We start from the raw sequence: 23,349 nt of genomic DNA on the forward strand, positions 1-23,349 counted from the left end.
GTCCCACTACAATCAGCAGGATTTGTGTCCCTTCAAACTTGGATAGAATGAACTGCTTTGAGAAATTTTGTTGAGAAACAATGGTAGTAGTAGTGTGTCAAAAAGAGCAAATTCTGTAGAAAATTGTGTGCTGTGCAAATATTGAACCCACTTAGGTATTTGTTAATATTATGTAAACAGAGAAGCAGAATTCAGATTATGGTAACATGGCAGAGTTCAAATGCCAAAATATTGGTTTCTAAAACAAGATTGGCAGGGATTCTGAAAACTGCTGATTATAGGACTAAAAGGCAACAACAGTTCCGTTGAGAAAACAGAATTTGAGTCCATCTTTGCCAAAGACATTTAGAAACAGTTATATTTGGGGGCTATTTGAATTCTAGGCAATATTATCTCAATTCTGCTCTTCTATTCATGTATATAATAGATATTTGTTACTAGTTTGCCTTTTACCTAATGGTGATTGTGAGATTTCTCTATAAGCTGGCTGCTTGAACTGCACAGTAAATCACCCATTGGGTAAGAAACCAAGGTCTGAAGTCTGATCGAAAACAAGCTTATTCATGAGTCACACTGCATTCCATGGGACTTAATAGGGAGTAAGAGTGTTTCAGATTATAAACTGAAGATCCCAGTCCTCTACGGAGGCAAGTACACCTAAGCAAATTGAAATAAATACTAGGTGTGCCTAATTCTACATAGGATTAGATTGCTGAGCACTCTTATTTAGAAGCCAATCCTAGGGAAGGCAATGACATAATTTAATCATAATTAGAACTAGCTGTGTACCACACTATTTTTAAAATTATATCCTACTCAAACACACTTTTATGGCAGCTAGCACAAAGCTAAAATACAATTAATTAAATTAACCTAAACTAAAACAGACTTCTGATAATGAAATAAAATAACAATTCAAAGAGCTGTAAAAATAGGTTTTCACTGGTTATTGAAAAGATGACAAAGCCAGCACCAGCCAAACTTCTCTGGGGAGAGACTTTCATAACCAGGACACCTCCTCCAAAAAACATTCTCATTACCACCCCTTCAGAAGCAAGAGAAGGTCTCTACAGCTTTTAACAGAGGTAGGTGTCCCTTCCAATGCCCTTGGCCTTGAGCTGTATAGGACTTTAAATGGATGTACCAGCACTGAATTGGGCCTTAAAAACTGATCAGGAGCACATGCAGTTGTCTTGAGGACTATAGAGATGTGATCTGAATGCCTAGTTCCAGGCAATAGCTTAACAGCTGTATTCTGACAAATTTTTGGACAATCTTGAAAGGTAGTCCTATATACAACTCAAGAGTAATTCTCTTTGGAGGTTACTAGAGTATGGATATCTATGGCTAAGCTATCTCTGTCCAGAAGGAGTCTCGGCTAGCACACCAGCCTCAGCTGGTGGAAGGTCTCTGAGCTATGGAGGACACAAAGGAGGACACTATGGAGGACACAATTAGATCAACGAGCACCCCCTGATGGTCTAGGGGTAGTGCAAATCAAACATTACTTTCATGGGCAGATGAATTATCCATCAACAGCACCTCAGAACTGTCCAGACTGTTTCAGCTCATTGGCCTCCATCCAGTCCAGTCCATTGCCAAGTTCAGGGTTTCTTCTGCCTCTGAATTAGAGATAAAGCAGAGGCAAAGTTAGGTATCATGCATACTGATGACCTGTAGCGGCTTCATGTAAATACTGAACAGCACGTGGGGATCAAGATGCAGCTCTACAGGGCCCCATAGCATAAATGCCAAGGAGCTGCCCCAATCCAGCACCATCTTCTGAATCTGCTGTCTAGACAGAAGTGGAACAACTACATACAAAGCAGTGCCCCCAACCTTCAGTATTATGGCTAGCCAACCCAGGCGGCTATGATGTTTGATGGTATCAAAAGTCACTGAAAGGTTGAGGAGAAACAAGATTGTCATCCTGTCTCTCCCAGCATAGGTCATCTACTAGGATAACCAAGGCAGTTCCCTTACCCAAACCATGCTTGATGTGCAACTGAAATATAGCTAAAAACTTGCCCAAGAGAGCCCAGAGTTGGACAACAAGCACCTTTCACAGGAAGGGAATATTGGCAACTGACTAATAGTTATGACAATCGTTCGGATCCAGGGAGGGCTTTTTAAGAAGTGGCCCCACAACCACCACCTTCAAGCAGCTGGGACCACCCCTTTTGGAAAGGGGCATCACCTTCCAGATTTAGCTGGTCTTTCATTTTCTGTTTAATATTGAGCCATAAGAAGCAAAGGGCAAGCACACAAACAGAAGGGAACACCTCTCTGAGAACTTTATCCACAATCTCTGAGCACAACCACTGAAATTCATCCAACAAAATAGGACCTGATGAAGCTCTGAACACTACCCTAGACTGAACTGTTCCAAAAGTGGCAACTAACTCTTAACAAATGAGTGATTTTATCCAGAAGTGCTTAGCAAACATGTTGCAGTGAGCCTTTGAGGGTTTCTTAACATCGCCAAGCTGGAGAAGACCACTTGAAAAAGTTCTTTGAATAGCATTGCAAGGATGCATCAATGACAGAGAAGTAATGTTTCTTTGCTCTCTTCACTGCCACAGAGCAGGCTTGGTAATGAGCTCTTATCTGTGTCTGGTCAGAATCACTGCACATTTTCCACCACTTGCATTCCAGCCATTCCCATACTTGCTTCAAAGCTTTCAGTATGTCATACAACTGAGCCAATCAAGCTGTGCCCAGTTGGAGAGAGAGCTTAGGAGTGATCATGTCAACTGCTTGGGTCATCTCTACTTCCACACAGTGACCAGGGCTTTAAAAGAAGTGATAGCCATGCCAAGCAGAAAATCCCCAAGGGAATCCATGGTTAGATGACAAAGATAGCATTTTAAGACAATACAGTGTTTATATGCACAGTGTTTGCAAAGATATGAAGTGACCACAACTTTCAAGCAAACAATGCTTTCTATCAGATATTTTAAGAAAAATCTTGTCTTTGGGAAATACTAGATCTGCATTCCTAATTGAACTCAATGGGACTTATGTCCAAAAAACCCCATGTTTAGGATAGAGTGTAAGAAGAGTAATTATAATAATAATTGGGACATAAATGGAATGATTATTTATTGGCTGCACTTATATACTGCCCTCCAGCAAGTGCATGCAAGGTGGTTTATAATCTAAAATACAAAAATGATACAACAGTGAAACAAAACAGTTCTCACACATGATTGGTGTTCTTTGACAACCAATGGTATATTTTCCCTGGCCGGAACAACTCTTTTCTAGTCTCCGCCTCAAGACACGTATCTTTGAGAAGGTCAGGGAGGAGCTGTGCAACCAGGACGCTTCCACGATGGTGGTCTCCATAGGATCATAGGAAGCTGTCATATACTGAGCCAGACCATTGGTCTAGCTCAGTATTGTCTTCACAGACTGGCAGCAGCTTCTCCAAGGTTGCAGGAGAAGGGGATCCTGGAAATTATAGGCTGGTCAACTTAACGTCAGTGCCAGGTAAATTGATGGAAAGCATATTTGAGGACAAAATTGTTAAGCATATAGAAGAAAAGACCTTATTGAAGGAGAACCAGCATGGCTTCTGCAAGGGAAAGTCTTGCCTCACTAAACCTTTGGAGTTCTTTGAGAGTGTCAGTAGTCATGTGGATAAAGATAATCCAGTTGACATCGTATACTTGGACTTCCAAAAAGCTTTTAAGTTCCTTACCAAAGGCTCTTGAGTAAACTTAGCAGTCATGGAATAAGGGGACAGGTTCATGTGTGGATCAGTAACTGGTTGAAGGACAGAAAACAGTAGGAATAAATGGACAGTTTTCACAATGGAAGGAAGTAAGAAGTGGGGTCCCTCAGGGATTGGTTCTGGGACCAGTGCTCTTTAACTTGTTCATAAATGATCTAGAAGTTGGGGTGACCAGTGAAGTGGCCAGATTTGCAGATGACACTAAACTATTTAGGGTAGTGAAATCCACAACGGATTGTGAGGAACTTGAAAAAAGATCTCTCCAAATGGGGAGTGGGTGACAAAATGGTAAATGTGGTTCAGTGTAAGCAAGTGTAAAGTGATGCACATTGGGGCAAAACTCCACAAACTTCACATATATGCTGATGGGATCTGAGCTGTCGGTGACTGACTAGGAGAGAGATCTTGGGGTCATGGTGGACAGCTCATTGAAAGTGTCATTTCAGTGCGTGGCAGCTGTGAAAAAGGCTAATTCTATGCTCGGAATCATTAGGAAGGGGAGTGAAAATAAAAATGCTAATATTATTATGCCCTTATACAAATCTATGGTGTGGTCATATCTGGAGTACTGCATACAGCTTTAGTCACTGTATCTTAAGAAGGATATTGTAGAACTGAAAAAGGTCCAGAAGAGGGCAATTGGGGGCCTGGAGCACCTTCCTTATGAGGCTAGGCTACAGCATCTGGGGCTTTTTATCTTGGAAAAGAGGCAACTAAGGGGGCACATGACCGAGGTGTATAAAATTATGCAGGGAGTGGAGAAGGTGGACATAAATTTTTCTCCCTCTCTCACAACACTAGAACCAGGGGTCACCCCATGAAATTGAAGGTTGGGAAATTTAGGACTGACAAGAGGAAGTACTTTTTCACACAGCAGATAATTAATCTATGGAATTCCTTGCCATGCGATGTGGTGATGACCACCATCTTGGATGGCTTTAGAAGGGGATTAGACAAATTCATGGTGGACAGGTCTATCAGTGGCTACTAGTCTGGGGGCCATCTCCAACCTTAGAGGCATGATGCCTCTCAATACCAGTTGCAGGGGAGCAACAGCTAGATAGAGGGCCTGCACATACCTCTTGCCTGTGGGCTCCCCAAAAGGCATCTGGTGGGCCACTGTGTGACACAGGGTGCTGGACTAGATGGGCCTTGTGCCTGACTGGCAGGGCTGTTCTTATGTTCTGTTCTTATTTGGCCATAGGTGTTGACAGTAACTACCACTCTCACTTCTAACCCAGCAATATTTTCGGAACATTAAAATTCTGTTCCAAGTAGTGAAGTTGTGAAATTCAGTTCCCAATTGAAACAAACATTATTGCGTAAGAGCAATACATAAAGTTGGTTAAGCAAACTCCACGGTGACAAACAGACTCAGTCCATGGTCATCATCCGTCTATAAACAAAGTGTTCCCTGTACAAAATCTAACCTTCCACAAAATATTTTTTGTGAGTGGAAGAGATTCAGCTGGTAGGTGCATCCTGACCCAAATTGATCTGTGATGAATATAAAACAAAAACAAAGTGTCTTGTGGCACATTTTTTTGTAATGTGCACTCTTCTGAATTGGAACACATGAAGTGTTAAGAACAGCCTGCTGGATAAGGCCCAAGGCCCATCTAGTCCAGCATCCTGTTTCACACTGGCCCACCAGATGCCACTTGAAGTCTACAGGCAGGCGTTGGGGGCATGCCCTCTCTCCTGCTGTTACACCCCTGCAACTGGTACTCGGAGGCATCCTGCCTTTGAGGCTGGAAGTGGCCTATAGCCCTCCGACTAGTAGCCACTGATAGACCTCCATGAAATTATCCAAACCCCTTTTAAAGTCTGCCAGGTTGTCAGCTGTCACCACATCCTGTGGCAGAGAATTCCACAAGTTGATTATGTGTTGTGTGAAAGAGTACTTCCGTTTGCTGGTCCTAAATTTCCCTGCAATCAATTTGATGGGATGACCCCCGGTTCTAGTGTTATGTGAGAGGGAGAAGCATTTGTTTCTATCCACTTTCTCCACACCATGCATGATTTTATAGACTTCTATCATGTCTCCTCGCAGTCGTCTTTTTTCTAAAGTAAAAAACCCCAGGTCTTGTAGCCTTGCCTCATAAGAAAGGTGCTCTAGGCCCCTGATCATCTTGGTTGCCCTCTTCTGCACCTTTTCCAGTTCTACAATGTCCTTTTTTAGATATGGCGACCAGAATTGTACACAGTACTCCAGCTGTGGACTCACCATAGTTTTGTATAAGGGCATTATAACATTAGCAGTTTTATTTTCAATCCCCTTCCTAATGATCCCTAGCATGGAATTGGCCTTTTTCACAGCTGCCGCACATTGAGTCGACACTTTCAACGAGCTGTCCACCATGACTCTAAGATCCCTCTCCTGGTCAGTCACCATCAACGTATACTTGAAGTTGGGGTTTTTCGTCCCAATGTGCATCATTTTACACTTGCCAACACTGAACTGCATTTGCCATTTTGTTGCCTACTCCCCCAGTTTGGAGAAACCTTTTTGGAGCTCCTCCCAATCTGTTTTGGATTTCACAACCCAAAATAGTTTGGTATCATCTGCAAATCTGGCCACCTCTCTGCTTACCCCTACTTCTAGATCATTTATGAACAAAAAATTAAAAAGCAGTGGTCCAAGTACAGATCCCTGGGGGACCCCACTTCTTACTTCCCTTCATTGTGAAAACTCTCCATTTATCCCTACCCTGTTTCCTGTCCTACAACCAGTTAGCAATCCACACATGTACTTGTCCCCTTATCCCATGACTGCTAAGGTTCCTCAGGAGTCTTTGATGAGGAACTTTGTTGAAAGCTTTTTGGAAGTCCAGGTATACTATATCAACTGGATCACCTTTATCCACCCACTTGTTGACAGTCTAAAAGAACTCCAAAAGGTTTGTGAGGCAAGATTTACCTTTGCAGAAGCCATGCTGGTTCTCTCTCAGCAGGGCCTATGTGCTTTACAATTTTATCCTTTAGGATGCTTTCCATCATTGCCTGGAACTGATGTTAAGCTAACAAGCCTGTAATTTCCTGGATCACCCCTGGATCCCTTTTTGAAAATCGGTGTTACATTGGCTACTTTCCAGTACTCCAGTCCAGTACAGAGCTTGATTGCAGGGATAAGTTATATATTTTAATTTTTGTTTTAATTATTAACTGATTTTAATGGTTTCTTAATGTAAACTGCCCTGAGCCTTTTGGAAGGCTCCCTTAAAGTTTTAATTAATAATAATATTTAATAAATAAATAAATAAATATAAATATTTTAGCAACGAGGCCGGAAATTTCACATTTGAGTTCTTTGAGGACTCTTGGATGGATGCCATTTGGCCCTGGTGATTTGCTAGTTTTCTGTTTTTCCAGACAGTTTAGAACATCATCTCTTGTCACTGCTATCTGACTCAGTTCTTTAGACTCCATCCCTGAAAAGCCTGTTTCAGGAACACGTATATACTCAGTATCCTCTGCTGTGAAGACAGATGCGAATAACTCATTTAGCTTCTCTGCAACCTCCATATCCTCCTTAATAATCCCTTTCACTCCCTCATTTTCCAACGGTCCAATCGCCTCCCTGGCAGGTTTCCTGCATCTGATGTCTTTAAATAAGTTTGTTATTTCCCTTTTGTTTTTAGCTAAATGTTCCTCAAACTCTCTTTTCGCCTCCCTTATTGTCCCCTTGCATTTCTTTTGCCAGAGTTTGTGTTCCTTTCTGTTCTCCTCATTTGGGCAGGCCTTCCAGTTTCAGAAGGAAGTCTTCTTCCCTTTTATGGCTTCCTTGTTATTCTGAATTGGTAGGTACACACAAATGTAAAAGAAGAAACATTGTAAAGAGTGGAGTAAAATGGCTATGGAATGTATGCAATTTTGTCTGTGAATATAATACAATGATAGAATTTAAGAGTTGGAAGGGATCTTGGGAGTCTTCTAATCCAGCAGGAAACTATTACCACATCCCTGATAGATGGCTTTTTGAAAACCTTCAGCAAAGGAGAGCCCACTATAGCATGAGACAGACTGTTCCACTGTTGAACAGTTTACAGTTAGGAAATTCCTCCTAATGTCCAGCCTAAATCTGCTTCCTTGTAATTACAACCTCCAGAGCAAAAGAGAATAAGTCTGCTGCTGCTGCTGCTGCTCCTCCTCCTCCTCCTATGTGACAGCGACAGTTCTTCAGATATGTGAAGACAGCTATCACACACCCCTTCAGTCTTTCCTTCTTCAAGCTAAATACAGCCAGCTCTTTTAACTGTTCTGCATAGGAGACGGTTTCCAGACCCCCACATTTATTTACTCCAAAGCTTGGGAATCACTTGACACTGCCCCACTAAAGTCTTGCCATTTCCCTTCGCTGCACTCTGTTGTGCATAACAGTGATCCGTTATCGGTTAGGTAAGATACAGGGTTTACTTAATTGATTGATTAAGTGCCGTCAAGTCGGTGTCAATTCTTAGCGACCACATAGATAGATTCTCTCCAGGATGAAAAGGGATTACAACAAGAGGTTATTTAATGCCACTAATTAATTAATTTGAAGTCTCTTCACGCAGAAGCCAGCCTTCCTACGTTTAACTTATTTGCGAATAAATAGGTTTAGGATCGGGCTGACTGGCAATTTCACAATCTAAATGGAGGTTGCATGCTCCTAGAACTCAGTCAGTCTTACTTCTGAGTAAACATGCACAGGATTGGGCTGCCAAGAAATAACGTCACTGAGTCTGGGGCTCCCTCTCGTCTCTTCCAGAAATTAAGTCTCCCCTGTCATTTGTGCCTAACCAACAAAGTCCCCGTCTCAAATGACGTCAGAGTCTCCATGAGCTTTCTAATGGCTGTTAGCTGGAAAGGACAGGAGGAGACACGAATAGGAACAGGCATAAGGAAAGCCAGTAGGAAGGTAATGACAGCGGAAGGCCAGCCAATGTACCGGCATGTCCCGCCTCCTGAGGTTTTTTGGACCAGTAGCGGCAAAGGGGGCGGTGCCCCGCGGGACTCCAGCCCCTCGAGTGGGCGTCGCTCGCTGGTAATGGGGAGGGCTGGGTGACGGCGCGACGCGTACCGTTGGGGGGGGAGGGCGAAGGAAAGAAGGAGGGAGGCGCTGAGCCTCCGGCGGTTCCTCGTCTCCCGTTGGCAGAGGCGGTTCGGGCTTGTGGGGGCGACGGTGCTGCGCTGTGCCATGTCGGAGTTACGAGCAGCGGGACCCGGGCCAGGAACAGCGGTCGGGCCCGTAGCCTCAGGACCGGCGGCTGCCTGCGGGCCTGGTCCAGCGACCCCACTGCCCTCGCCTGGGCCTGGCGGTGGAGGCGGCGGAGGGACACTGGGCCCCGGGGGACCGGCCCCAGGGGGGGTGGCAGGCGCTCCAGGGGGGAGCTCTGCTTCCGCTTCCGGGTCGAGCACCTCTGCTTCCGGGTCGTCCCGCGAGGGCTGGCTTTTCAAATGGACCAATTACATCAAAGGGTATCAGCGGCGCTGGTTCGTGCTGAGCAACGGACTCCTGAGCTACTACAGGTGAGGCCACGCCCCTTCCCGCTGGCCTTTGGCGGGGTGGCCACGCCCACCTTTAGGCCACGCCCAGAACACCTCAGTAGGTCTCAGCCGTGGTCGAGGCCTCTTGGCCCCCCACACCCCGCCTCCCCCTCCCCGTGGTCCTGTCCTGTATGGTGGCGGCAGGTAAGCCACCCAGCCGCAGTCTCTCCGGGGATGTGCTCACCTAGCACTTCCCTGCCACGTAGCACGAAGGTGTCCTGTCCGCCACGTCTTGAGAAGCAGCTGCCCAGCGGCCTTCAGCCCTTGGATCCCTTCTTCCTGGCCACCAACACGCACCACGACTTAAACGTAGTGGCGTTTACTTTCGTGCCAGCCTCCCTCTTCCCTATTTTTCCTTTTTTCTCTTTTGATGATCTGCCAGTGCCACTTAACAGCCAGATAACTGGATTCTTTCTGATGTTCCTGGGGTGGTTGGAGTGTACCTCTGGATCGTGTGATGTTGCTGGAACTTTCTTAGAGAGAGAGAGAATCTAAAGGTGGAATCAGGGTGGGGTTCCAGAAGAGAGTATCTGGAGTGCTGCGTATAATTCTGGTCACCACAGCACTTTATGAGGCAAGGATATAGCACCTAGGGCTATTTAGTTTAGAAAAAAGAGGACTACGGGGAGACATGATAGAGGACTATAAAGTCATGCGTGGTGTGGAGAAAGTGGATAGAAAGAAATTCCCTCTCTCACATAACACTAGAACCAGGGGTCATTCCATGAAATTGATTGCCATGAAATTTGGGACCAACAACTGGAAGTACTTTTTCACACAATGCATAATCAACTTGTGGAATTCTCTGCCACAAGATGTAGTGACAGCAAACAACCTGGATGGCTTGAAGAGGGGTTTGGATAACTTCATGGAGCAGAAGTCTATCTACAGCTACTAGTCGGAGGGCTACAGGCTATCTCCTGCCTCAGAGGCAGGATGCCTCTGAGTATCAGTTGCAGGGGAGTAACAGCAGAGGGAGGGCATGCCCTCAACTCCTACCTGTAGGTTTCCATCGGCATCTGGTGGGCCACTGAGTGAAACAGGATGCTGGACTAGATGAGCCTTGGGCCTGATCCAGCAGGGCTGTTCTTATGTTCACTCTGAGCTTCTTGGTGCTAAGAAAGGAACAAGTGGCTTTTCTGACATCACTGCTACCAGAGATCCTTAATTGAGAGAGCCCTCCCAGTGGGTTGGAACATAAGAACAGCCCTGAGGCCTATCCCAGGATCCTGTTTCCTGCCAGATGCCTTTGAGAAGCCCACAGGCAAGTGGTGAGGACATGCACTCTCTCCTGCTGTTGCTCCCCTGCAACTGATATTCTTCAGAGCCTCTTGCCTCTGAGGCTGGAGGTGGCCTATAGCCATCAGACTAGTAGCCATTGATAGACCTGCCCTCCATGAAGTTGTCTAAGCCCCTTGTAACACCATACAAGCTAGTGGCCATCACCACATCTTGTGGCAGGGAAGTCTATAGGTTATTTATGCACTGTGCATAATTGAAGTTCTGTGCAGGCTCACCTTGACATTCACATCCAAACCTAGTTAAGTTTCAGAGCTAGTGTAATATACTTGGAACAGAGCACTCTGGTTTCAAATCCCTGCTGAACCATGAAGTTCACAGGGTTGTTAGGAAAATTAGGATAAATCATTATACACCATCGTGAATGCTTTAGAGAGAGGCTGAGATACAAATGTGACAAACTCAGACAGCCAGGTCCTTCTCTTATAGCAAGATTCCACTTGCATGAGTTCTCTCCTTTAGCGTTGGGTGATTCCACTTATTTTTAAGTAGTTTCTGGTAATCCAGAAACAAATATTCTTAATTATGCATTGCCTGCCTTTCTAAGCAGACCGTCACAGTTTACAGTGTTGTGGTGTTTGCCTGCTCCGCTCATTACTCATGTCACTGCAGAAGAGTTAAGCACTTGCAGTTTTCATTGACTCTTTGCCAAATCTTATGTGCACAGTTTGCTTGTATATGGACTAGGCAACTTGTTTCAACTAACTGTCTTTCAGTCAGAAAGCAGGAGGGCTTCCAAGTAGCATATCAAACGGGAAATAACACATCAAACAGGGAAATTCTACAGGAAGACTATTTTTCCAGCAATTTTACTAGTTAGAAGCTTACTGATACAAAATTAATGGCACACTTCTATAATTTCTTGGAAGAGGCACCAGGTCTACTCATACAGTTGTGCTCCCCAGTTGTCCAAAGAGGATAGGAAGTAAATAGAGAGTGAATGGATATCTTTATCCATGTTAAAGACTGACATAGTGAGAGGTACAGGTCGAGTATCCCTTATCCAGACACGCGAAATCTGGGATACTCCAAAATCCGGGCACCACACCGTAACCACACACACAAAAAACACCCATGCATCAGCTCACATTAAAAATTCAGTCAAGCCACCTTCCCCAGGGCCATCCCGCCACCACCTCCCTCAGGGCCAGGCCAGGCCATCCCGCCACCACCCACCCACCCCCACTGGTGCCTCTCCCCTCCTCCGTTAGCCTCTTCAGCCGTCCACCTCCTCACCACCACCATTATTGCTCGCCGCTGGAACTCTTGCGTGCTCTCGCGAGGGTTCTGTCTGTACCCTGTACTGTAAATAGAAGACTCCAAAATCTGGAAAAGTCCAAAATCCGGAACACTGCTGGTCCCAAGCAGTCCAGATAAGGGGTACTCGACCTGTACTTCCAGAATCTGGGCAAATGTCTATGTCCCACTTAATCCACTCTCCCATGCTAACTGGCTATGTAGCTAGAATTGCCAGGCCATACTTTTCCTGTATCCTTTCTTGGCATGATGGTCTCTTACTTTAGATAGTGAGTTCAGTGGAGGCTTCTTGCGTACCTTTCCTTGCCCCTTTTCCAGGGCACACTTTTTGAAACTGAATTAGTATGCCGTTTCCTGAACAGATGTTAAAGGTGAAACATTAAGAATACAATCAAATTGTGAAAGGGTCAGTAGTTCTTTCTTCAAGTAGCTTCAAGAGTGCAAAGAGTAATTCTAAGTTTTGGAGAATGCTTGCTTTTCACTTGTAACTGACTAAGGGGTTGTTTATACATTAGGCTATATTGGGGCTGCCCTACTTCAGCTGTTTTGGGCCTACAACTCCCATCATCCCCAGCCACTGTGGCCAATAGGCAGGGATTATAGGGGCTGTAGTCCAAAAACAGCTGGAGGGCTTAAGCTGTGCAGCCCTGGGTTATGTTTTCATCGCCCCATACAATCTTGTCTTCCAACACTTCCATTTTTTTTGGTCCTCAGCCTGCATCATCCTCTCTTAATTTCACTGGCTGGTCTGCTCTGATATCACAGTAACACTTCACACAGGCTTTCAGGTCTCTGTAACTACCATTGACTTGCTTGATCTGATATAATGAGCTGAAGGTAGTATTAGACCCTGTAGGTGAGTATCAAGGAGCCCTTGGGAGCTTTTAATTGAAGAACTGGAGTGGATACAAATTGATGATTTAAAGTGGGGGGGGAGGATTTTTTTAATTTAAAAACAAACCACTTATAGTAACTGCGTCTTTTCAAAAATAAACTGGCTTTAAAAATTTGAATGTAGTAAAAGCAAACATTAAAGTCTACAATATCTGTTAAAATAGAATCATGGCCACTGATCAAGCACTACAATTAAAAGTTATTTTTGTATGTGAAAGAAGGAATTATGGGACAAACTATTTACATATGTGGTTAAGCATGAAAAATGACATAGTCCTATATTATGGGCTTGCTGCTGAATGCAGAGACTATCAAATGTGTCAGGGGTGAGGGTCCAGAAGACGCCATCCTGTATTGCACCAGGAATATGCACTGAGCTCTTATAGGAGCTGTGTCTATATTTTCCAAATACCTGTACTCTACAGGGTGTTCAGTTCTTAAAATTATGAGTGTTTATGACTTATGAAGTAGCATGGATTTTTTCTTTCCATCTCGAGAAAAGAAACTATTCATCCCAGTAATGACCTGCCCTTGCTTCTAGAAAGTTCTGGCTACTTGTTACAGTCCAACCTTTTGCATGTTTACTTGGAAGTATATCCTGCTTGATTCAGTTAGGGCATGCTTCCAAATAAATGTGCATAAAATAGATTGCAGACTTACCCCGAGCAGGAATATGCCTTGTCTCTAAGCAGATATAAATCTGTAGTGTAAAAAGTATGTGGGCTGCTGGGCCAAAGCTTTTAAATGATCTTCCTAGGTTGTATAAAGGCTCTTTGACTGCAAACAAAGGCATGACAAGGTAGCACTGGAACATCTGCAAAAAATACAAGCTACCTGTAGCCAAAAATTGGTGGGACCATAAAATTGAAAATGCTGTAGAAAACGAAGATGCAAAAATATTATGGGACTTCCAACTACAAACAGACAAACATCTGCCACACAATACACCAGATATAACTGTAGTCGAGAAGAAAGAAAAACAAGTTAAAATAATCGACATAGCAATACCAGGAGATAGCAGAATAGAAGAAAAAGAAATAGAAAAAATCACAAAATACAAAGATCTACAAATTGAAATTGAAAGGCTGTGGCAGAAGAAGACCAAAATCATCCCAGTGGTAATTGGCACCCTAGGTGCAATTCCAAAACAACTTGAAGAGCACTTCAACACCATATGGGCCACAGAAATCACTATCAGCCAATTACAAAAAGCAACTTTACTGGGAACAGCCTATATTCTGAGATGATATTTATAACAACAACAACAATGATATTGATAATAAAATTCAGCCATCCCAGTTCCTTGGGAAGGACTCGATGTCTGGATAAAACAAACCAGTCAATAACACCTGTCTGACTGTGTAAACAATAATAATAATACAAAGATCTACAAATTGAAATTGAAAGGCTGTGGCAGAAGAAGACCAAAATAATCCCAGTGGTAATTGGCACCCTAGGTGCAATTCCAAAACAACTTGAAGAGCACCTCAACACCACAGGGGCCACAGAAATCACCATCAGCCAGTTACAAAAAGCAACTTTACTGGGCACAGCCTATATTCTGCGACGATATCTATAATAACAGCAACAACATTAATAATAAAATTCTGGCATCCCAGGTCGTTGGGAAGGACTCGATGTCTGGATAAAACAAACCAGTCAATAACACTTGTCTGACTGTGTAAATAAATAATAATAAATATTTATACCTCACCCCTCCAGTGCACTACTGCTTGGGGTGGCTCACAACAATAAGATAGAAACAAGATACAATAAAAGTAATAAAATTAACTAAATTAAACAAAAGAAAAGGGGAGGGAAAGGGTGGGAAAGGTCAGATTGAAAAGCACAAAAGGTTCAAATTAAAACTGAAAATTATAAAAAGCTAAAGAATCTACCAGATATAACAAAATAATAATAATGGAGCAAAAAATTAATAATAATGGAGCATTAAAAAGCCTCCTTAAAAAGGTGCATTTTAAGATTTTTTTAAAAAACACTGAGGGGAGGGAGCATGGTGAAGCTCTTCAGGGAGGGTGTTCCAAAGCCGAGGGGCCACAACTGAAAAGGCCCTGTCTCTAGTCCCCGCCAACCGGATCTCTGTTAGTGGCGGGGTCATGAGCAGGACCTGAGATGATGAGCGGAGGGCCCTGGCAGATTCATATGGGCAAATGTGGTACCCCGGCCACAAGCTGTGTAAAGCTTTAAAGGTCAATACCAGCACCTTGAATCTAGCCTGGAAGCGGACTGGTAGCCAATGAAGCTGTTGCAGGATGGGTGTAATACTCATGAAGTGACTTGCACCCATGAGCATTCCTGCGGCAAGATTCTGAACCAGCTGAAGTTTCCAAACAGTCTTCAATGGCAGCCCCACATAATATGTTTTATTTCTTGTAGCAACCAGTTAATATTCATGCTTGTTCAGAAAAGATATCCATCTCAAAATGGGAAATTTGATTTAAAACATTCCAACCTTCTGAGATCCATAAAGAAAAAGAAAGATTGTGCCCTCGAATCAGTCTTGACTCCTGGCGACTACAGAGCCATGTGGTTTTCTTGGAGGGGTTTACCATTGTCTCCTACTGCACAGTATGAGATGATGCCTTTCAGTACCTTTGTATATTGCTGCTGCCCAATATAGGTGTTTCCCATAGTTTGGGAAACATACCAGCGAGGATTCAAACTGACAGCTTCTTGTTCCCTAGGCAAGTTGCTTCCCCGCTATGCCATTAGGTGGCTATGACCCATGCTCTTGTTAAATTAAATTCCCTCCTCTTTAAAACCTGGATGCCATAGACTTTTGAATGATGACTTCTTAGCATGGCTCTGTTAGATGGCTTTGAAGCCATTCAAAGAAGAGGAGAGAACGTTACTCAAGTATGTGATGATGTGACACCTTTATTGGAGGGTAAATTTAATTCCTGTGCTGAGCTTGGGTTGTCCTATATTAATGGACCGTAACCTGATGCCACTCCCAGGTTTCAAGAGGAATATTAGGGTAATGCTTTAACCCACACCTCTTTAGTTAAATGGCAAAGTCAGCTCAGAATTGCAGTTTTTTCAGAGGTATAGAGTGGCTAGACCTTTGGGGTACCTACAAATCTTGAGTCTGGTTTAGCTGTCAGTTATCCTACAAATAATTTTGGGAACTACAGTTTTGTGAGAATGCAAAGTATTTTCTGATAGATCCTTAGCCTTTTCATGCTACAACAGATCCTGGGATTCCTTGATTGGAAGTTGTAAGGTTTTTAATCCTTTTAAAATGGTTTAACTATCACTTTTGTAATATAGACATTCCTCTCATCTTCTGAATGCCTTGCTGTCCTGGGATCCTGGCCTACTTTAAAAAAAAATCCTCTTTTATATGAATGTACACATTCATTTGTGTGCCCTTTGTTCAGTCCTACAATGCCATATGCGCCACAAACTTTGCCTTCACTGTGGTCAATGTATATGCCAAATTAAGAGAGGCTTTAGAACCCCTTGGCCCCCAGCTGTAAGGATGTGATGATGAGGCCCCAAGGCTTCTTTGTGGTATCTGTAAAGCACTGTGGTGATGATGATGCCCAGATTGGTTATTTACGGAATAAAAATGTGCTAATCTTATTCTGATCTGTATCTGTTTATGGGGAGATGTAATGAGGGGCACCAATCTGTTATAGCAATTCCTGCAGTGAACCACTAAAATCTTGTAGGAGAGCTGGTCTTGTGATAGGGAGCATGACTTGTCCCCTTTGCTAAGCAGGGTCTGCCTTGGTTTGCATTTGGATGGGTGACTACATGTGAGCACTGTTTGCTCTAAGATATTCCCCTTAAGGGATGGGGCCTTAGCTCAGTGGAAGAGCATCTGCTTGCATACCGAAGATCCCAGGTTCAGTCCTTGGCATTTCCAAGTAAGACTGGGAGAGACTCCTGTCTATAACCTTGGAGAGCTGCTGCCAGTCAGTGTAGACAGTACTGAGCCAGATGGACAAATGGTCTGACTTAGTATAAGGCAGCGTCTTATGTTCCTAATGAATGCTTTGTGTAAACATCCAAGGGGAAATGAAAATAGCAATTGTTCCTTTTGCATTGCCTGCTCTTAGGATCCTCTGTCTACTGGGATCTCTGTGGTGAAGCTAGCTTGTCCCCCTGCAACCTGCAAAGAGGAGAGGCACGTGCCTTCGATGTCCCTCTAGTGTTGCTCACTTCAAGCCCATATTGTTGGCATACTCCAGATCTAGCTGATGGCTCTGCTTAATCCTAAGGTGTGTGTCATAAACACCCTGTGCCAATTGTCTAGAAATTTGCCTGGAAACACAGGCATTCTGGCTTGTAGCAGGGGAATCTGCTTTGTTTAAGCTCCAGCACAAAGAAATGTTTTTAGAGGGCTCCATCCCCATTTACTTAGGCAGAGGTAACTGCTTGTTAGCCATATTCCTGTAGCTCAGTCTGCATTATTCATAAAATAACTAGGCTCAGAAGGATAAGAATAGCTGGCGATACAGGATCATATTTCTCAGGTGGACTCAGCCTGCTGTTGAGCTGAAATGCCCAGTTGCTTTCTTCCCAGAGTCCAGGGTGTAGGAAACAGAAAACCAGTGACCTCCCCAATGCCCCATGCTGGTAGTTTCTGCATTCCAGCCCCAAGCAGGGTGTGCAAGTGTGTGCTCATGCGTTACTCAGCCTTGCCGTGGGATGGAGATGTCTCTGCCTTGTACCAGAGAATACACAGAGAACTTTGATCTTGCCCTGGATGGGAGGAGTTGAGTGAGCACTATGGTGGCCCAAAGCAATGTACTTCCTAAGGGGAGATGCTTGCTATTTTTGCAAACTTGGGAGTAGGCACATCCTTGGCATTGGAGAGTAGTGAGAGAGGTGGTTGGAGACTGGAATAAAATGTACCAAGACTGAGGAGGTCTTTCTCTCCACATTCTGATTGCCCCATTGATTTGCTCAGAGGGCATATTTGCCAATTGGATTCTCATCAGTGCAGCTTCCTGGTTGGCTCTGGAATTTCCTGCTGGGGTGGGTGGATGAATGACTGGGTGTGTATAGATAAACATACCCACACAAATAAATCATTCTACCAAGTATAGATTTGTCCCTGGTAGCCATGGAGAATCTTTCCAAGCCAAAGATTGTTAAAGCATGAGCAGTGTTATCCCGTTTTCAAATATGCATTAATTCTTGAATGCCACTCCAAATCCTCTTCTCCCTCTCCCTTTCAAGCAGATTGTGGTTCCCACAGCCCAATTTCTCAGCTCCCTCATTGCTGGGTGTTGAAGCAGATTAGTGTCCCATCTCTTGAGGGAGAAGGATAAAAATACCCCATTTCCAGACTTGTTAAGTAATCAGGATGTCTTGGATTATGCATATGCTAAATTTCAGTTACTCTCTGTTATGGAAATGCCTTGATGCTTTATTTTAAATAAATCCCATCTGTGAATAAAGCCCAGGTAGCTGCATGTATTCACAAATAAATATGGATATGTAGGCAAGAGAGTGTTGTGGCTCAGTAGGGTTTGTGGTAAATGTTTCTTTGGAGTGGACAGCACTTTTAGTGAATGCTTTGAGCGTCAGTCCCTGCTGTGTTCTAGGTTTAACTCCCCCAAATAGTTACAGGTCTGGCTGAGTCGCAATATTGGATGTTAAAATCCCTGGCCATCTGGCCTCTCCAGTTTGTGTGTGTGTGTGCGCGCGTGAGAGAGAGAGACTAGTTAGCTTGGTGAAATTATCAGGCAGCTCTGCAAAGTCCAAGAGCTTGCCCTATTAATAGAAATGTCTGCCAGTAGTGATCACAGTAACAGAGAGAAGGTTTCCCCTACTCTGGCTTTAAAAGGGGGCCATGTCAGTCTGGGAATCCCTTCAGCTATTTTGGGAGGTGGGGGAAGTGGCCTAAGCAATAGAAGCCATTTTAAAATGTGTGTACATATAGTATTGGACAAACATTTTGAAAGTTAGTGCTAAATACCTTTCAGCACTTCAGTTTAATAGTTTTCCAATGTAAAGAGCATAAGGTGCCTACAGTTTTGTGCAAAACGTACATACGGTTGGCATATATCAGGCAAACTAGGTGATTTATTCTGCCTTCACACACCTCAAAAAAGAAGACTTTGAAATCAGAGAGACCAAAGAGGAAAAGATGTGTACAGAGTAAAATGCTGTCTAGATAAATAACTCCACGGTAATACAGTTGCTGGATTGTACTATTTCCGATTGTGAGGGGAAGGGTGCCACTAGCTTTCTCCATGTAGAAAGCTAGTATTTTCTCATGGTATTGAGTGCTCAAGGGGAAATCCTACATGTAGAAAGCTAGTATTTTGGGGAAAGCTAGGCTAGAACCTTTATATCTAGTTTTCTGTATGCTGGATATTTGAATTATCTCTATATCAAGTCATGTGTTCCCTGGCCTGTAGTTTTAAGTGATATAGTCCAGAAACGGTGTTCCATCCACTAGCCTGTTCTACTTGTTTCTTGGATACCTGGTTTCTGTGCCATGGATTCATTGTGTGGTCTTGGCCAAGTTACTAATCCTCATTCTCGGCATTCTCTCTGTAAAATGTGTGGATTACCAGTAGTGGTTTACCTCACAGGGTGGTTGGGAGAGAAAATGCAATAAAAACCAGTGCTGTACAAATGACTTTTAGTGGTGGTAGAGAGAAGGGAGTGCAAAATTTTGAAGGGCCAAAGGTATGTAGAATGAAGGAATTGGAAAGGTGTTGGAGGCAATAGGGAAAGAACTCTGATGGATCCTCTTTCTTATATTGCACTGCAAAAGTGCTATTATTATCACTCCCCAACCTGCTCACTTCTAGTTTTTAAATGTTCCATTTGTTTTCCATGATTCGAAGAACTAGAAACCCTCATTGTTGATTGGCTCTCATCCTTATGATTCTTTGGAGTCTACTTGATTATGTGACATTCATTCATTCTCTGTCTGCAGCTTGAAGCCCTGAAAATTCCAAAGACCAACTACTTCATATGGGAATTGTAGCAAATTGTTGCCAGAGCAGGGAACACAGTGATGTCTCTGACTCATTGGTGTTCACCTGATTTTCTCTGTTGCCTAGGAAAGGGAAGACACTGGAGGGGCGGCGGAGTGGGGCTGGTTGTCTGCTTTAGAAGGCGATGCAATACTGTCCTTTCTGCAGTATTCCGTGTCCTATATTGTATACCTTTGCATGATCACTTCTCTTCTCCACCCCCGCCCCAACATTTGTTCTGGCCGCAGATCAAAGGCAGAGATGCGACATACCTGCCGTGGAACCATCAACCTGGCTACAGCCAACATCACTGTGGAGGATTCCTGCAACTTCATCATTTCCAATGGAGGGGCACAGACCTACCATCTGAAAGCCAGCTCAGAAGTCGAGAGGCAGCGCTGGGTCACAGCCCTGGAGTTGGCCAAGGCCAAGGCAGTCAAGATGCTTGCAGAATCAGGTAAAGGGCAGCCACAGATCGAAAGGGAGAAATAGAAAGAGCTAATTGAGGGAGGAGATGCCCAAGAGTATGAATATGAGGGGTGGGCTTCTCTGAGCAGATTTGGTGTTGGTTAATGGCACTGGTGGAAGTGGGAAGCCACTGAGGCCTCACTGGGCCAATATGGATTTTCCTCCCTTCTTTTTTTTTCTGTTCCATTCCATTTTTCTGTTTGTAATATTGGGCTTTCTTTGGTGGTTTGGAGGGTTGAAACCCTACATTTGAAATGCATGAATCAAGACTCAAGGATAACCATTCCTAGTCTATTCTGAGCATGTGGCAATGTTAGTATGGGTGAACATCTTTTCCAGTTTTTCCTGAACCATCCTATTTAGAGTTCCAACTCCTGGGGCAAGGTTTTCTGTGAAATACCAAATGCATGTTGTTCAGACAAATTGCTCAGTGTCCCTTGAATCCTGTGTTTGACATACCAATGCAGCAAGTGGCTTGAGGGTATTGTGGTTTATCATGGGGACTCTGGAAAATTGTCTCTGTTTTTAAGTATTGGCTTCTTGGACGCCATTAGATTTCCTGATTTCCAGACCAAAAAAATTTTTTAGCAGTGAGTGCCAAATATGTCCTGCACAGTACTTGTCAAATGAGCCACACGCTGTATACTGATGGCTTCTTAATTCAAGTGTCTATCAGCAGGAAAGTTACGTTTCCAAAGAGCAGTGTCAAAGGGCCATCCCTGTATAGAATAAAGTCTTGCGTTGAAGAGATGGTATGCCCTCTGCTTTTGGGCATCACATCTCCTTAGATGACTGCGTTGGGGTGTAAATATTGGTATACAAACATGGTTGTGGCCTGGCTCGGACTGGCTCACCAGCAGGGCATTTTCCTGGTGCATCCTTGCCTGGTGCGCCCTGCTGCGCTTGGTGGGCTCTCCCCGCGCCAGCTGTCCGGCTCCCCTTTCCCCCTCTCCCTGTCCGGAGAGCCCCACTTCCTCTCCTTCCGATCACTCGTGAGAAGTAGGCTCAGACTGCCCTTAGAGCAACGGCATATTCCCAGTGCGCCCCACCCCACCCCACCCCTGCGCCCCAACTCCCACCATTAATTACCCATTCTGCTCAAAACCTGGCTCCTCCCCACATACATTCCACCACCCTCTCAGTTCCCCCAGTCCGGCCCTGGTTGTGGCCTTCATCTAGTTAGTATGCTCTGGGTACATCCCTACTTGAATTGTCTTTAGTTTTCTGTGGTAAATGTTTGTTCTTCAGGAAGTAAAAGAAAAAGGGGGAAATACCCCCAGCATAGTTACTGCAGGAAGAGTTGATTACATTTTTCATGGAATTCTAGATATGGGATCTGAAGGAATGTGAGGCATTTGTCAGCTTTACAGGGAAGAAATCATTCAATATTTTTAAAAAAACAAAACCCCATTGGGAAGAGCAGGCTAATGTTTTTCTGCTCAGTAGCATGCGCTGTGTCTGTGTGCACTAGGCCTTAGGCTTCAGATTTGTAAGTATAAGCACTTCTTTAGCTCCACTAAAGTGTTCAGTCCCTCCCCTCTGCACCCCCACAGCAACTGTGGGGTTCCTATTTTGTTTCTCTGCCATGTTGAAGCTTGGAATGTTTGTGTGTAAATATACACTCCTGTAGTCTTTCTCTCAGTGAATTCATGCTTTGTTGCTGAATCACTATTTGTGGATGGTGGTAAAAAAAAAAATCAGCATGAGGCAACAGTCAATAGGGGGTTTTGTTCTTAATTTAGAAGAATGTAAGATGTGCCTTGCTGAATCAGACCAAAGGTCTGTCTGGTCCAGCATTCAGTTTCCAACATGGCTAGCCAAATGCCTCTGGGAGCTCTCAAGCAGGGCATGATGATGGTGATGGCCTTCATCACCATCCCAGCACCCTGGGATTCAGATGTATACTGCCCCTAAACATGGAAGTTCCATTTGATTGTCAGCACTAATAATATTTGGTAGATTTACATTAATTTTTCTAATCCTCTTTAAAAAAAATCTTAAACCATCATCAGTTATGGTAGTGAATTACCCAAGCTATGGGTAATGTGAAGAAGTACTTTCCTTTGTCTTTTTTGAATCTATCACAGATCAGTTTTCCTAGGTGATTGCCAAGTTGTAATATTATGAGGGCAGGAGGAAAAAATTCCAATTAGTCTCCCCAGAACAGTTAGAACTTTTAGATATATTTTGTAATAAAGTCAATACACCCTCCTCTTCATTTCTTTCCTGCCATTTCTTCCCACTGTTGGAGAGAGGGAAGGTGCACTTTGAGATTGGGCCAGTTCAAGAAGTTCCAGGGAAATAGTGTGATGATGTAGTAGTGCTGAGAAATGCTACTAAAGACTTTGTAGATTCAGACTGAACCTTCAATTTTGCAAGAGAGAGCTAACAGCTGATGCATGCACTGAGCATAGGGTATTTGGTTTTATTAACTTATATTTGTGTACTGACCAGCTTTCCCTCCCTCTAAAGAGTTAACAGGGAGTGAACTCTTGTCTTGCCTGACAGGTTGGTGAACTCCAGGGTAGCCAATCAGTATACCAGGTGGGTGGGGCCTAGAGAGCAGTTGCTAGGAATTCTGGAAGGAAGAAAGGCAGTCTGTGCAGGAGAAGCACGTGCGGATAGGCTTAATGAGGGGCATGGAGTTTTGCTCCCTCATGGTCAGAGCCAGCATGGAGGCTTCTCTCATGGAATTACTCTGCAGATCCTTGAAAGAGAGGATTTCAGGCAGCTTGATTCTCAGCAGGAGTTTTGGTAAGTTTTCAAGGAAAAGGGAATTCAACATAGGGAACAGTTTGTTTACTCAGACTGTGTGTTAGGAATTTATATTTCTTCTGTGTGTGCTTTGCATATTCCTGATACTGTTTGATTATTGTTTACCTGCAACGTAATTAAAATAAGAAACACTAGGCTACACTCAACCCACCTAGGACATTGCAAAAGACTCTGTAAACATTTAAGCATGCCTAAATGCAACCTAGCCACCTAATGGTGCAGTGGGGAAATGACTTTACTGGCAAACCAGAGGTTGCCGGTTTGAATTCCTGCTGCTATGTTTTCCAGACTGTGGGAAACCCCTATATCAGGCAGCAGCGATATAGGAAGATGCTGAAAGGCATCGTCTCAGGGAGGTTCAGGTTCTGCCATTAAGAGTGGTTTTGGTGGTAGCATTTTAAATCTACTGGAAATAAAGTATAGTTC

The 23,349-nt window shown here is 43.9% G+C and overlaps 1 protein-coding gene across 3 annotated transcripts in view; it reads left to right on the top strand.

Moving 5' to 3' along the window:
• Positions 1 to 8,743: 8,743 nt before the first annotated feature.
• The window catches only part of OSBP (oxysterol binding protein), a 30,231-nt gene continuing 15,625 nt past the window's right edge, over positions 8,744 to 23,349 (top strand). The window contains exons 1-2 of one of the 3 annotated variants that reach the window (XM_053311262.1): positions 8,744 to 8,762; positions 19,929 to 20,137. In XM_053311262.1, the coding sequence (XP_053167237.1) occupies positions 19,942 to 20,137 (196 nt within the window). In that variant the 5' untranslated portion in view covers positions 8,744 to 8,762; positions 19,929 to 19,941. Of the gene's footprint in view, positions 8,763 to 8,915; positions 9,248 to 9,331; positions 9,410 to 19,928; positions 20,138 to 23,349 lie in introns of those variants that run through there. The other 2 variants (XM_053311253.1, XM_053311257.1) reach the window with 2 other exon arrangements.

Source organism: Hemicordylus capensis, chromosome 1, assembly GCF_027244095.1.
Source record: "Hemicordylus capensis ecotype Gifberg chromosome 1, rHemCap1.1.pri, whole genome shotgun sequence".
NCBI classification, from domain to species: Eukaryota; Metazoa; Chordata; class Lepidosauria; order Squamata; family Cordylidae; genus Hemicordylus; species Hemicordylus capensis.